The sequence below is a fragment of the Piliocolobus tephrosceles genome, chromosome 16 (assembly GCF_002776525.5).
Source record: "Piliocolobus tephrosceles isolate RC106 chromosome 16, ASM277652v3, whole genome shotgun sequence".
Taxonomy (NCBI): domain Eukaryota; kingdom Metazoa; phylum Chordata; class Mammalia; order Primates; family Cercopithecidae; genus Piliocolobus; species Piliocolobus tephrosceles.
The window spans coordinates 55,796,738-55,813,862 of NC_045449.1; the positions used below are offsets into that span (position 1 = coordinate 55,796,738).

The window sequence follows — 17,125 nt, forward strand, 5'->3', positions numbered from 1 at the left end:
ATGGGTTTATTTCTGGACTCTCAATTCTATTCCTTTTATATTTTTTCTATCCTTATATCAATTTTTGATTGCTATAGCTTTGTTTAAAGTAATAACCTAAACAGTAATTTTTAACCAGAGCAGGGTAACTAGAATTATCTGTAAAGCTGGTTCACATGGTTCTATATATATATGATGAAGTAGCTTGTATTTTATAGAATAACTATAAAATCTGGTAAAAATTAAGCAACATAAGCAATCACCACAACTGTTTAAGGGCAATGGGCAGTAACCAAGCCTGTCAGGATTCGTGGGGCCATAGGATAAACACAAAGAAAACCATATTTAAGAACATGAGTGTAAAATGGCTGAAAACCAACTACAAAGAGAAAATCCTAAAAGCCACCAGTGAAAAGTTATACATTATTTTCTAAGGAGCAAAAAAATTACTGATGGCTGGATGTGGTGGCTTATGCCTATAAATCCCAGCACTTTGGGAGGCCATGGGGGAAGGATCATTTGAGGCCAGGAGTTTGAGACCAGCCTGGGCGACATGGCAAGACCCTGTCCCTAAAAAAACTTTAAAAATAAACCAGGTGTGATGGCACATGACTGTAGTCCCAGCTACTCAGGAAGATAAGACAGGAGGATCACTTAAGCCCAGGAGTTCAAGGCTGCTGTGAGCTGTGATCACGCTGCTGCACTCCAGCCTGGGTGACAGAACGAGATCCCATCTCTAAATAATGATGATGATAATAATAATAATAAATATTTGTAGCTTTCTTTACACAAAATTTTTACAAAATTATCATTGGAGGAGCCTAGCTTAGTTCATGAGTCAATACTTTATTGGTTGTTACTGTTCAGGAGTTACAGTGCTGGTGAAATGCACCTGTTTTCACAATGCTGTGGTCCATCTCTGATGAATGCCATCGACAATGGAATAACATTGAATACTAAACTTTTTTAAAGGCTGTGAACATTGTATTCTATATTAAAATATCTTTTAAAAATGAAATAATATTTTAAGAAAAAACAGAAAGTTCGCTACCAAGAGATCTACATATAAGAAATGTTACCAATATCAGGAATGAAAAAAGGGACATAACTATAGAGTACACAGACATAAAAAGATACTAAGAGGATCTTATACTTTTATACCAATGCATTTGAAAGTTTTTATGAAAAGAACAAATTCCTTGAAAAACTCAACTTACCAAAAGTAGCTGAAGAATAATTTGAATAATTAGAAAATCTGAAGAGTAACTCCAGGTTCAGATGGCTTCATTGGCAAGTTATTTTACAATTTAAAAAGGATATAGTACCATTCTTACATAAACTCCTTCAGAGTTTAGAAACAGGAAGACTGTTTCCAACCTCGTTTTATGAGGCCTATGTAATCTTCATATAAAAACCTTACATGAGCACCAAATTATAATTCAGTCTGCATCATGACCACAAATGGGAAAAGCTTTAATAAAATAGGATAAAATGAAATCAAGTTGAGTTTTTTTTAGGAGGGCAATATTGGTATTAATTAACAAAAATGAAAGTGTAATTCTCCATATTACAAAATAAAGGAGGAAGAAAAATTATCTTAACAGATGTAGAAAACATATTTGATCAAATTCAACACCTTTCATATTAAGGGGTACTTACAGAAACCTACAACAATCATGTTTAAAGGAAAATTTTAAATTCTTGCCCACAGAGATTGGGAATGAGACAAGAATGTCTACTATCATCACTTCTGTTCAACAGTGTATGAAAGTCCCAGCCAGTACCACAGGCAAAACAGAATAAGAAAGATAAGGATTAAAAGGGAAGAAATAGAACTTCCATTATTCATTGGTAATATAATTAATAGGCAGAAAAACATGAAACTATACACTGGTTATTATATTATTATATTTCAGTTAATGAGCAAATTTACCAGAGCTGCTTGATACATGATCAATTTAAAATTATAATTCTATGTTCAAAAATTGTATTTCTGTAGTTTGCCACAAACAATTATAAAATGAAAATAAAGATATGATTTTCAATGGTACAAAAAAGTAAATATTTAGGAGTAACTAGTGAAACAAGTTTATGATTTTTAAACAGAAAACTACAAAACAATTTGACAAAATTTAAAGAAAAACCTAAATAAATAGAGAGATATGTTTTGTAGTTTCAATATGCTTTCAGTTATCACCAATTTGAGCTATATATTCAATGCAATCCCAGTCAAAAGTCTAGCATAATTTTATAGAAACTGACAATCTGATTTTAAATATGAGAATAAATGCAAAGGACCAAAATAGCCAGGGCAAAGTTCAAGAAGACAAAGTTGTAAAACTCACGTTACTTTACATCAAGATTTATAACAAAGTTACTGTAATTAAGACAGTGTGGTATTGACACAAAAACCAGTAGAGTAGAATACAGAGTCCAGAAAGAGATCTACACATAATATGCCCATCTCCTTTACAACAAAGGTACCACTGCAATGGAGTAAGGAAAGGATGGCCTTTTAAATAAATGAGGTTATTTCAATTGAATGTTCGTTTATAAAAAAGTTAATCCTGGTGCCTTCTTTATAGCATTCATAAAATATGTATCATTTTGCTAAAAATGATATTACCAGGACAATTAGCAGAATATGAATGGGTTTGAGAATTAGATTACATTATTGTATCAATGTAATAATTTCCTAATTTTGATGATTGTATTTTTATTATGTAGGAGAATGTTCTCGTTGGAGAAAATACACAATAATATAGTTAATGGTGAGGGGGCATTTTGTTGGCTATTTACATTCAGATATTTCAGATAAAAAAGTTTTGTACAGTACTTGCAACTTTTCTGAGGGTTTGAGATTGTTTAAAAATAAAAAGATAAAGAATTTTTTTTAAAGGGTTGCCAATTGGTGATGCGTATATGGAAAATAACATTGTAGTCAAATTTTAGGTACCTGAATTTTGTTAGGTAATTTCACTTCTTTGGATTTTAGATCATTTTCCACATGAGTGGTTTGGTCTCAAAAGTCTCTAAGTTCACTGATGTAAATTGAATTTTTTGCCTTAAATATTTCACATTTTAAAAAGTTGTATGGGTTTACTATCATAAGAACTTAATGGATAAATAACCTTATTATATAATATGGATTACTATAGTAATTACTGGCCCTGAAAAATTAGATATATTCTCTTACTCTCAGTTTTCTTTTCCTCAAAATAAGGATAATAATGCCTATATCATATGACAGTTGTAAGAATTAAGTAAAACCATTTCCCTGTAGTAGTTACTGATTAAAAAGTTACAAAGTGAAGAGATGCAAAATGTAAATATATCACATTTTTATTAAATCAAAAGATTTCCTTTTTGAAAATTCAGTGCTATAAATTGGATTTTATGCTTCCTATATATTACATTTTGAAAAATTGAATAGGTTCAGAATTAGAACACAATTGGCCAATAACTTTGTTATATGGCATAGGTTACCATAGTAATTACTGTCTGAGTGCTACTGGAAAAATAATGTAAGTTTTCTTATTATCCTTTTCTTCTTTAGAATATCAATGGAATTTGAAACACATTTTGCTTTTATATCCAGGCATTGGAATCCTTTTCATTCAAATGGCGTAGTTGCGTCCATTTTGAGTGCTAGCTTCTTCAGGATCCAATCTTCACAGTGTTAATTCCTTTTTTTAAAGAAGAGAACCTTAATGCTCAAAAGGATAATAGGCTAATAATGCTTCTATAGATGTAAGAATTGAGACCATGCTTCTGTATTAGGTAGATTACAAAGTTATAGACTCAAGTGTGTGAAAATGTAATTATATCACAGTTTTTGGTTAAATCAGTAGTCAGTGTTTAATTAGTAGTATTATGACTATTCAAAATAGCTCATTGATGAGTCAGTAGTCATCTCATTACCTCCATGCCTCTTTGCATGTGCAATCGCTTGCCTCCCCTTTTTCCTAGAGTTAACAATTATCTTTTTAAAAAACTTATGTATTTTCCTATAGACCTATTACTTTTTCCCATGTTTCAGACAAAAAATTTTTGTACTGTACTTGCAACTTTTCTGAGAGTTCGAGATTGTTTAGAAATAAAAACAATGTTTAAAAGCTTTAAAAAAGGGTTGCAAATTGGTGGTGTGTGAATATGAAAAACAACATTGTAGTCATATTTTAGGTACTTGGATTTTTTTTTCCTACTGAGCGGTTGTATGATGTTGCATAGGTAATTTCACTTCTTGGACTTTGAACATTTCTGGCACAATCATGTTTGAAATGTTAGTCAAACATCGACTATGATTTTTGAAATCGTAATAAAAAATGTTTGAATATTGACATTTTCAAAATACTCAAACACAGTTTTATGTACTTTAGATGCTATGATTTGAATTGTTTCTCCCCTACACCCACTGAACAGCTGTCATCCCAGAATTTCTCTTTAGTAGTATTCTATGGCTCACATGTTTCCTGAATCCCTGTCATGATTTACTCCTTTATTTTACTGAAGCACATTTTGCATTAGGTTCCAAAGTAAAACAGCATGGGATATGTAATTTTTGAGTCTTTGAATGCTTCCCAATATCCATATTTTACCTTTATCTTCTTTGATTATTTGGCCAGGTATTAAATGTTAAGTCTCTAACATAGTGCTTATCATGTGGTAGTTGCCTTATAAATGGAAGATAGTATTATTGTTGGATCACGTTGGAGCACATGGTTTGTGCTCTTATGTCCAACCAGCTATACCTTCTATTTCACCTATAAATTATTTTATTTATACAATATTCTCAACTGGGGCCAGATTGACTAAGAAGTGGAAGAAGCAGCTACCCATGTCAACAAAGGACTGAAGTAATTATTTTTCACAATATTAATATCCAGTTAATTTCTTAGAACAAAATTATGCTTATAGGTTATTTATCAGTTTAATCATTTTAAGGTAACATAACTTTAAGTTAAATAATGAAAGATAATTTTGATTTAAAGATTATTTGTAATGCTTCGCAATGATTTCAGGGCCACATATGAAGTAATATGTGGCTCAAGGGATAAAGGTTGACTACCTATATGTTTCTACTTGAAAGGCACAGTGGTTAAGAAGATGGGCTTTGGAACTATAGGGTCTGTACTTAAATCCTGTCCCTGCCACTTACTACCAATGTATTATTTAGTAAATCACTTAATTTTGCTAACCTCAGTGTTTTCATCTGAAAAACAGGGATGAAAATACCTATCTTGGGATTATTATAAGGACATTTGTAATTTGGTAAAGTGAAATTGCTTGGAACAGCGGCTAGCACTTAGTAAGTGCCCTGTGACTGTTAGCTATTATAATACACTGTGGTTTTTAAAACTATACAAATCGTTCCATGTAAAATTCTAGAATCAGATCTTCATGTTTTATGCAACCTGAGTCTATTAAATGATAACTAATAATATATGCTCTGTTTCTGCTGTTGAAACGTTTGCTTTTGCTCTCTTTTTGCAGCTACGCAGATACTCTTAGCTGCTACCCAAATTCTCCAGAATGATCTAATTGATGTCTCTGACCTCAAGACATTATTGATGGACAAGGACCTTCATACAGCTAATGCTATACTTACTGTAATGTTAAGACATGTACCTGAACATGGTTAGTAGTTTCAATGCATCTATCTTATAACGACCATCCTCTACCAGAGGGGTGGAAGGTCTATGGGTAGGACATGCAGGGATGGAGGGTATCCGGTGGAAGCTGAGGTGGGATGACTGCTGGACACTGGTACTGCCCCTACAGGTGTGCCAACCCCGAGCTTCATTGAGCCAAACAAATGGGGAAGCCAGAGCTCATCTTATCCCCGTGTGAGTCCACTGATGGTACCTAGGGGGTGAGATTATTTTGTGAACTGACTGACATGGGCAGTGGTCAATCAGAATGCCACATGTAGAGTAAAACAGGGTCCTGGAGGCCCTTTTGGTTTTTGGAAGGTGAATTATGGTGATATCCAGGGATACCGTGGGGTGTTGCACATAGTGGTGGCTCAGGGTAGCAGATATCTATAAATATAAAAAATATTTTAATGACAGGTATAGCTGAATATTGTCCATGATGGGTTCTTAAAATGAGTTGGGGAGTATTCTTTTTTTATGTTTTTTAGAAGAGACTTTTTTCTTCCTTGAATGTTGAGTAGAATTCATGAAGCCATGTGGGCCAAGAGTTCTTTTTGTGAAAGGCTTTGGATTATTTATTTAATGTCTTTAAATGAATAGGATTAACAAGGTATTTTATTTTCTTGTTAGTTTTGGCAAGCTGTGCTTTTAGAGGAATTTGTTCATTAGATCTGCCTTTTCAAATGTATTGAATAAAGTTGTTCTCTTTTTGACATCTGACATAACTGTAATACTATCCTCATTTTAATTCTCAAAATTAGTGGATTGTAGCTTCTTTTTTTTACCCTCGATTGAACTTCACAGAGTTTTGAATTTTATTAATCTTGTGAAAAATTCAACCTTTATCTTGATTAACCCTTTAAAAAATGTATTTCCTCTTTATTATTTTTTGCTTTTATCTTTACTGTAATGTCTACACTTGGTCTTAGCCAAAAGGCTGATAAGTGATTACTATGTGCTAACTTATTACAATTCTTTTATTTCTAATTTTTATGGATACATAATTGTTATACACATTTATGGGGTATGTGTGACATTTTGATACAAGTATACAATATATAATGATCAAATCAGGATAGTTGGGTTATCTGTCACCTCAAGCATTATCAGTTCTTTGTATTAGAAATATTCCAATTTCACTCTTTTAGTTATTTTGAAATGTAAAGTAAATTATTAACTATAGTCACTGTATTGTGCTACTGAACACCAGATCTTACTCCTTCTAACTGTATTTTGTACCCATTAACCAATCCCTTTTTTATCTCCTTCCCACTATATCCTAACATCTATTTTTTCTTTGTTTTTTTTTTTTTTTTTTTTTTTAAACTCTTTTTTTTCCTCTTTTCAGTCAACTTCCCTAGGGTGAATATATCCCGATTTCTAGTGATGAATATTTAGCTCAATAATTTTAAGGATCTTTTTTTGTTTGTAATACATACCTCACAGCAAAATTTCCTCAAAGTATTCATTTAACTACATCCTACAGGTTTTGATGTATAGTATTTTAATTATTGTTCAGGTCAAAATTTTTCTGATTTCTGTTGTCATTTCTTCTTCAACAGAAGTATGTTTCTTAATTTCCAAAAATTTGAGGTTTATAATCATTACATCATTAATTTCTAGTTTAATTGCATTGTGGTCAATGAACATACTCTGATTTTAGTCTTTTGAAGTTTGTTGAGACTTGATTTATTGACTATGATAATTTTGGTAAATATTTTATGTGATTGAGAAGAATATATAGTCTGCAGTTGGGTTGGGTAGGAGTGTTCTATATATTAAATCAGATTTATTGTCAAATTCAAATTTTTTAATATTCTTACTTATGTTTTATTTCTTTGTTCAATAGTTACTGAAACAGTTATTCTAAAATCTTCTACAATTTTATACAATGATTATGTATTTGTCTACTTCTTTTAATTCTGTCAGTGTTTGCTGTCTATAGTTTTTAGCCCATGTTGTTAACATGCTGACTTAGAATTAAGGCTTGGCATTGTGATTCATGCCTGTAATCCCAGCACTTTGGAAGGCTGAGGCAGGCGGATCACTTGAGCTCAGGAGTTCGAGACCAGCCTGGGCAAGATGGTGAAACCCTGTCTCTACAAAAAGTACAAAAATTAGCTAGGTGTCAGCTGGGTGCAGTGGCTCACACCTGTAATCCTAGCACTTTGGGAGGCCGAAGCGGGTGGATCACGAGGTCAGGAGATCAAGACCATCCTGGGTAACACAGTGAAACCCTGCCTCTACTAAAAATACAAAAAATTAGCCAGGCGTGGTGGCAGGTGCCTGTAGTCCCAGCTACTTGGGAGGCTGAGGCAGGAGAATGGTATGAACTTGGGAGGCGGAGCTTACAGTGAGCTGCGATCGCACCAGTGCACTCCAGCCTGGGCAACAGAGTGAGACTCCATCTCAAAAATAAAAAATAAATAAATAAATCAGCTTGGTGTGATAGCATCAGCCTGTAGTCTCAACTACTTGGGAGGTTGGGGCAAGAATTGCTTGAGCCCAGGAGGTTGAGGCTGCGGTAAGCTGTATTTGTACCACTTCATTCCAGCCTGGGTGACAAAGTGAGACCCTGTCTCAAAAAAACTGATATATCATCCAAATTAATAGAACATTTCATTATAAAGTATTCGTATTTATTTTTAATGATGCCTTTTATCTTAACATCTACCTTGATATTAGTATAGCAACATTGGCTATTTTTTCTTTTAGGGATAACATATCTTTTTTGTCATTTTACTTTCATTCTTTCTGTATCCTTATATTTTAGATATATCTCATGAATAGTACATGGCTTTGCCAGCCTGTTAGTGTCTTAAAAATTGTTTTATTTGAAATGTTTACATTTACACAAGAGTTTTAAAGATAGTACAGAGTTCCTGTGTACCCTACCCAGCTTCCCCTAATGTTAGCATCATACATAACCATGTAACATTTATTAAAACAAAGATATTAATATTGGGGCAGTACCATTCATTAAACTACAGAATATATTTGGATTTCACTAATTTTCACTAATGTGCTTTAGTGTCTCAGGATCTAGTCTGGGATACCGTGTTGCATTTAGTTGTCATGTCTTATTAGCCTTCTCTAGTCTATGACAGTTTCTCAGCCTTTCCTTCTATTTAGTGACCATGACACTTTGGAAGAGTATTGGTCAGATATTTTCTATAAACCCTCAGTTTGGGTTTATCTCATGACTAGCCTGGGGTTGTGGGCTTTTGGGAAGAATACCCCAAAGGTAAAGTGCCCTTTTAATTGCAACATATAATACATTATATTAACATGATTTGTTACTAATGATATTAACCTTGATCACTTGAAGTGGTGTCTGCCATATTTTTTTGTCGTAAAGTTACTGTGTTTCCCTTTTTCACAGTTTTTGTTAGATGCAAGTCACAAAGTTTAGCCCCATGCTCAAGGAGAAGAGAATTAAGCTATTCTTCTGGAGGGAGGAGTATCAAAGAATTTGTGGACGTGTGTTAAAATAACCACAGTAATTAATAAATATTTTGGAGGAGATACTTTGAGACAGTGCAAGTATTCTGTTTCTCTCTAAGTTTCTCCCACTAATTTTAGCATTCATCGGCAGATGAATTGCTAGCCTATAGCAATTATTACTGTGTTGTTCTAATGTTGATTTTCTACTTCCCTCATTCCTTCTACATTTTAAAATTATTTGAAATTCTTCAGCAGGGACGATTTATTCCTTCACTCCCATTAATTAGTAATATGTCATATATTAATATGTATGTATGTACATTACATAATATGTAATATGTATGTATGTAATATGTAGTAATATGTCATATTATAAAAGACATAATTAGTAATATGTCTTTTAATTAAACCATGTAGTTAACTTACACTTATGAGATTACTAAAGTATTTGGGTTTAAATCTACCATTTTACTAGTACTTTCTATTTCAGCTACCTGTTCCATATTTCCTTTTCTCTTTCCTTGTCTTTTGGATTTTTTACTTTAAAAATTACTCAGTTTCTTAGACAATAGCAAAACAAATATGACAAAAATTATATAAAATCCTTTTGGGTGTGATAAGTGTATTCCTTATTTTTATTGTGATTATTATTTGTGTTTACAAATGTCAAAACTTTGTCAAATATCACAGAAATTGCTGTCTGGTGTGATCCAGAGCAATCAGACAAGAGAAAGAAATAAATGGCATCCAAATCAGTAAAGAGAAAGGCAAACTGTCACTTTTCATTGATGATATGATCATATACCCTGAAAACCATCAAGCTTCATCCAAAATGCTCCTATATCTGATAAATGAATTCAGTAAAGTTTCAGGATACAAAATCAGTGTACACAAATTAGTGGCACTGCTATACACCAACAATGACCAAGCTGAGAATCAAATCAAGAACTCAATCCCCTTCATAACAGCTACAAAAATAAATAAATAAATAAATACTTAGGAATATACTGAACTAAGGAGGTGAAATACCTCTACAAGGAAAACTACAAAACACTGCTAAAAGAGATCATCAATGACACAAATGGTCATGGATGTGTGGAATCAGTGTTGTGAAAATTACCAAACTGCCAAAAGCAATCTACAGATTCAATGCAATTCCCATCAAAGTACCATGATCATTCTTCATGTAACTAGAAAAAAGTCCTGAAATTCATATGGAACTAAAAAATAGCCTGCATGGCCAAAGCAAGGCTAAGCAAAAAGAACAAATCTGGAGCATCACATTACCTGACTTCAAACTATACTGCAAGGCAACAGTTATCAAAACAGCATGGTACAGGTATAAAAATAGGCATGTAGACCAATGGGCCAGAATAGAGAACCCAGAATTAAAGCCAAATACAGCCAACTGATCTTTGACAAAACAAACAAAAACATGAAGTAGAGAAAGGACACCCTATTCAACAAATGGTGGGGGGATAATTGGCAAATCACTTGTAGAAAGATGAAACTGTATCCTCATCACTCATCTTATACAAAATCAGGTCAAGATGGATCAAAGACTTAAATCTAAGATTTGAAACCATAAAAATTATAGAATATAACATTAGAAAAACTCTTCTAGACATTGGCTTAGGCAAAGAGTTCATGACCAAGAACCCAAAAACAAATGCAACCAAAACAAAAATAAATAGATGGGACTTAATTAAACTAAAAAGTTTCTGCAAAGCATAAGAAATAATCAGCAAACAGACAACCCACAGAATGAGAGAAAATATTCACAAACTCTACATGTGACAAAGGACTAATATCAAGAATCTACAAAGAACTCAAGTCAGCAAGAAATAAACAAAACCATCAAAAAGTAGGCAAAGGACATGAATAGACAGTTCTCCAAAGAAGAAATACACGGCCAACAAACATATGAAAAAAAATGCACAACATCACTATTTGTCAGGGAAATGCAAATTAAAACCACAATAAGATACCACCTTACTCCTACAAGAATGGCCATAATTTAAAAATTAAAAAATAATAGATGTCGGCATGGATGTGGTGAAAAGGGAACACTTTTATGCTGCTGGTGGGAGTGTAAACTAATAAAACCACTACGGAAAACAACATGGAGATTCCTTAAAATCTGAAAGTAGGTCTTTTGACTCCTTGGTTCAGTATATTCCTAAGGTGTTTTTTTTTTGTTGTTTTGTTTTGTTTTGTTTTGTTTTGCAGCTATTGTAAAAGGGGTTGAGTTCTTGATTTGATTCTCCACTTGGTCACTGTTGGTGTATAGAAGAACTACTGATTTGTGTACAGTAATCTTGTGTCTGGACACTTTGCCGAATTATTTTATCAGTTCTAGGAGCCTTTAGGAGGAGTCCTTAGGGTTTTCGAGGTAAACAATCATATCATCTGCAAATAGTGACAGTTTGACTTCCTCTTTACCAGTTTGGATGCCTTTCTTTCTCTTGCCATATTACTCTGCCATATATTTCTCTTGCCGTATAGGACTTCCAGTACTATGTTGAAGAGGAGTGGTGAGAGTGGGCATCCTTATCTTGTTCCAGTTCTCAGAGGGAATGCTTTCAACTTTTTGCCATTCAGTATTATGTTGGCTGTGGGTTTGTCATAGACAGCTTTTATTACAATAGGGTATGTCCCTTGTATGCCTATTTTGCTGAGGGTTTTAATCATAAAGAGTTGCTAGATTTGTCAAATGCTTTTTCTGCATGGTCATGTTATTTTTGTTTTTAGTTCTGTTTATGTGGTGTATCACATTTATTGACTCGTGTATGTTAAACTATCCCTGCATCCCTGGTATGAAACCCACTTGATCATGGTGGATTATCTTTTTGATACGTTGTTGGATTCTGTTAGCTAGTATTTTGTTAAGGATTTTAGCATCTACATTGATCGAGGATGTCAGTTTGTAGTTTTCTTTTTCAGTTATGTCCTATCTTGGTTTTGGTATTAGAGTGATACTGGCTTCATAGAATGAGTTAGGGAGGGTTCCTTCTTTCTCTGTCTTGTGGAATAGTGTCAAAAGGATTGGTATCAATTCTTCTTTGAATGTCTACTGCTGTGAATCCCTCTGGTCCTGGACTTTTTTTTGTTGGTAATTTTTAATTACCATTTCAATCTTGCTGCTTGTTATTGGTCTGTTCAGGATACCTAATTATTCCTGATTTAAGCTAGGAGAGTTGTATTTTTCCAGGAATTTATCCATGTCTTCTAGGTTTTCTGATTTATGTACACAAAGGTGTTCATAGTAGCCTTGAATGATCTTTTGTATTTCAGTGGTGTCAGTTGTAATATCTCCTGTTTTGTTTCTTAGTGGTGTTATTTGGATTTTCTCTCTTCTTGTTTTGGTTAATCTCACCAGTGGTTTATCAATTTTATTTCTCTTTTTAAAGAAGCAGCTTTTTGTTTTATTTATCTTTTATATTTTTTTTGTTTCCATTTCATTTAGCTCTGGTCTGATCTTGGTTATTTCCTTTCTTCTGCTGGGTTTGGGTTTGGTTTGTTCTTGCTTCTCTAGTGCCTTGAGGTGACCTTAGAGTGTCAGTTTGTGCTCTTTCAGTGTTTTTGATGTAGACATTTAAGGCTATGACCTTTCCTCTTAGCACTGCCTTTGCTGTATCCCAGTGGTTTTGATAAGTTGTGTCATTATGGTCTTTCAGTTCAAAGAATTTTAAAATTTCCATCTTGATTTCATTTTTGACCCAAGGTTCATTCAGGAGCAGGTTATTTAAATTTTCATGTATTTGCATGGTTTTGAAGGTCCCTTTTGGAGTTGATTTCCAGTTTTATTCCATTGTGGCGAGAGAGAGTGCTTGATTTAATTTCAATTTTCTTAAATTTATTGAAGCTTGCTTTATGGTCTATCATATTGTCTATCTTGGAGAAAGTTCCATGCGCTGTGAATAGAACATGTCTTCTGCAGTTGTTGGATGAAATGTTCTGCATACATCTGTTAAGTCCATTTGTTCCAAGGTATAGTTTAAGTCCATTGTTTCTTTGTTGACTTTTTGTCTAGATGAACTGTCTAGTGTTGTCAGTGGAGTATTGAAGTCCCCCACTGTTATTGTGTCGCTCTCCACCTCATTACTAATAGGTCTATTAGTAATTGTTTTGTAAACTACATATACGTGTAGAATTGTGATATTTTCTTGTTGGACAAGGCCTTTACCATTATGTAATGTCCTTTGTCTCTTTTAACTGCTGTTGCTTTAAAGTTTGCTTTGTCTGACTGGATTAAGAAAATGTGGCACATATACACCATGGAATACTATACAGCCATAAAAAAGGATGAGTTTGCGTCCTTTGTAGGGACATGGATGCAGCTGGAAACCATCATTCTTAGCAAACTATCACAAGAAGAGAAAACCAAACACCGCATGTTCTCACTCATAGGTGGGAACTGAACAATGAGCTCACTTGGACTCGGGAAGGGGAACATCACACACTGGGGCCTATCATGGGGAGGGGGGAGGGGGGAGGGATTGCATTGGGGAGTTATACGTGATATAAATGATGAATTGATGGGTGCTGACGAGTTGATGGGTGCAGCACACCAACATGGCACAAGTATACATGTGTAACAAACCTGCACGTTATGCACATGTACCCTAGAACGTAAAGTATAATAAAAAAAAAAAAAAACAAAAAAAACTTTGCTTTGTCTGATATAAGAATAGCTACCTCTGCTCACTTTTGGTGTCCATTTGCATGAAATGCCTTTTTCCACCCCTTTACTTTAGGTTTATTTGAGTCCTTATGTGCTAGGCGAGTCTTCTGAAGGCAGCAGATGGTTCATTCGTGAGTTCTTACCCATTCTGTGGTTCTGTATCTTTTAAGTGGAGCATTTAGGCCTTTGACATTCAATGTTAGTATTGAAATGTGAGGAACGGTTGCATTCATCATGTTCTTGTCTGTGTACTTTGGTTTTTTTGTTTTTTGTTTTTGCTTTTCTCGTATTTTTGTTTCATAGGTCCTGTGTAATTTGTGCTCAAAGACATTCTGTTTTGATGTGTTTCCAGGATTTGTTTCAAGATTTAGAGCTCCTTTTAGCAGTTTTTGTAGTGGTAATGGCAAATTCTCTTAGCATTCATTTGTCTGAAAAAGACTGTATCTTTCCTTCCTATATGATGCTTGCTTTCACTGGATATAAAATTCTTGGCGGATAATTGTTTTTGTTTGAGGAGGCTGAAGATAGAGCCCTAATCTCTTCTACCTTGTAGGGTTTCTGCTGAGAAATCTGCTGTTAATTTGATAGGTTTTCGTTTACAGGTTACCTGGTGCTTCTGTCTCACAGCTCTTAAGAGTCTTTCCTTCGTCTTAACTTTGGATAACCTGATGACAGTGTGCCTAGGTAAAGATTGTTTTGCTATGAATTTCCCAGGTGTTCTTTGTGCTTCTTGTATTTGGATATCTAGGTCTCTAGCAAGGCCAGGGAAGTTTTCCTTGATTATTCCCCCAAATATGTTTTCCAGGCTTTTAGAATTCTCTTTTTCCTCAGGTACACCGATTGTTCTTAGATTTGGTTGTTTAACATAATCACAGACTTCTTGGAGGCTTTCTTCATATTTTCTTATTCTTTTTTTTTGTCTTTGTTGGATTGAGTTAATTAGAAGACGTTATCTTCAAACTCTGAATTTCTTTCTTCTACTTGTTCAGTTCTATTAGTGAGACTTTGCAGAACATTTTGCATTTCTAAAAGGGTGTCCAAAATTTCCTAAATTTTTGATGGTTTTTTTCTCTAAGCTATTTCATTGACTATTTCTCCCTTCACTTCTTGTATCATATTTTGGATTTCCTTGCATTGGGCTTTGCCTTTCTCTGGTCCCTCCCTGGTTAGCTTAATAACTAACTTCCTGAACCTTTTTCAGGTAAATCAGGGATTTCTTCTTGGTTTGGATCCACTACTGGTGAACTAGTATGATTTTTCTACCAAGCTTTATGAAATACTATTCACTTTCAGAATCTGTCCTGTACCCAGGTTCTAACGCTAATTTTCTGCTTTCCTCATATACTATCTCAAGACTGCTATCTTTGGCCTCCTGTATTTCCAAGCTTCTTTCTTTTATCTCCCCAGAGGTTAAGGCTTTCATCCATCAGCTCTCTGACTTGTTCTCAGTATTTCCCTACTCAGCAAGGGGACTCTCTTCTTATGGGTGAACTCTCATTGATATTATCCATGTTCTGTAGTACAAAGACATTTCCTTATTCTTTCTTCTATGAAATTGCCACTTGAGTTTCCTCTTTTTTTTTTTTTTTTTTTTTTTTTTTTTTTTAGATAGATTCTTGCTCTGTCACCCAGGCTGGAGTGCAGTGGCACATTCTCGGCTCACTACAACATCTGCCTTGAAGATGCAAGCAATTCTTTTGCCTCAGCCTCCCGAGTAGCTGGGATTACAGGTTCCTGCCAGCACACCTGGCTAATTTTTGTGTTTTCAGTAGAGACGGGGTTTCACCATGTTGGCCTGGCTGGTTTGGAACTCCTGACCTTAACTGATCTGCCCACCTCAGCCTCCCAAAGTGCTGGGATTACAGGCATGAGCCACCATGTCTGGCCTGAGTTTCCTCTTTGGCTTAGGCTCTGAAGCTGACTGCGCTGGTCCTAGATTTTTATTTCCTGACTTATATGCAAATACAAATGTTTAATATTCTGCCTCTTAGTTACACTGTAGGCATGGACTATAGGTTATTTTACTTGCCTTACTTGTTAATTTGTATGGATTTTTGGAGACCATGTGGATAGATTAAATTTAGGTGTCTATTGGCATACTAAAGCAGTGTTTCTAACCTTTATTCCTCGCTCCCGTAAGAAGCCTTTATAGACATTTTAGTTCTTAATTATCCCCCACCTCCCATGAAAATTTAATACCACAGATATGCCATATATCTGTTTAAGTACTATGGCCACAAACTATTGTAATATCTGATATATTTTTCTCCTAAGAACCAGTTTTACCCCCTTGAGAGCAGTATCACTATCAATGAGAATGTATGTTCTGAAAGTATCTTGAATTTTATTTTCACTGTTGTACTGCCAAATCCTGTAAGTAGTATTTTACTTATACTTTAACACATGTATGAGTAATATTGGTCTATAATTTCCCTCCCTCACCTCCTCAGTATTATATTTATTCTGTAGTTTTGTAGGCAAGTAGGAGCTACTGAAGGGTTTTATGCGTAGGAATAATCAATTTTTTTAAAGAGGAATACCTCCCTTTACATACTGTGGAAAATAAATAGAAGATGAGACTGGTGGCATAGGTTTTTAAAGATGCTATTGTAATAACATAGGTATTAGTTAATGCAGCAGGAAATTCAAGAAGTATTTGGAAATAGAATGAGCAGAAATTGATAATCATATGCATGCAATAGATAAGGGAGAAGAAATAGCCCAGCCTTACTCTCAAGCTTTTAACTTTTGTTATAATTTGACTATTAGCTTCAGCTATATTATTTAATTCTGAAACAGTAATTCTTCCATTTAATTAAATTATGCTTTGTCTTACAGAAAGTGGCAAGGTTACCATTCAAGAATTTATGACTAAATTCTCTGATATATTGACAATTCCTAAAGCTGCAGGTAAGTTTTATTTAATATGTAATTATTGCCCAGATCTAGAAAGGCAAGCAGTGGTTTACATGTTAAAAACAATACAGGATTCAATAGTTAAAGCACAGGTAAGTAAGAAGCAATACAATATGAATATAAAACAACACAAGATTAGATTACATAACTTCTGTTTGAATTCTAAGGCAAATATTGCTAAGCTTAACCCAAACTCAAAATTTTAGGTAGTCTTACTTGGTAGTGCTAGAAAATTACTAGATTATATATTATTCTTTGAGGTTATTCAGTATGCATATTTGACTTCTGAAATTATTAGAAAATGATTTTTAAAACTTTTGACAAATCCAGTAGAATTTTTATCACTATCTGTTATGTTCTCACGTATTTTCAGCAACTCTCTTGATCTCATTTTTTAAACATCCATGCTTTTTGAGGTGTAATGTACATATAGCAAAATTCACTCTTT

The 17,125-nt window shown here is 34.1% G+C and overlaps 1 protein-coding gene across 2 annotated transcripts in view; it reads left to right on the forward strand.

The window, feature by feature from the left end:
• Nucleotides 1-16,883, forward strand: part of EFCAB13 (EF-hand calcium binding domain 13) — a 130,727-nt gene extending 113,844 nt beyond the window's left edge. The window contains exons 22-23 of one of the 2 annotated variants that reach the window (XM_026448065.1): nt 5,473-5,616; nt 16,600-16,883. In XM_026448065.1, the coding sequence (XP_026303850.1) occupies nt 5,473-5,616; nt 16,600-16,883 (428 nt within the window). Of the gene's footprint in view, nt 1-5,472; nt 6,354-16,599 lie in introns of those variants that run through there. The other variant, XM_026448066.2, reaches the window with a different exon arrangement.
• Nucleotides 16,884-17,125: the final 242 nt, after the last annotated feature.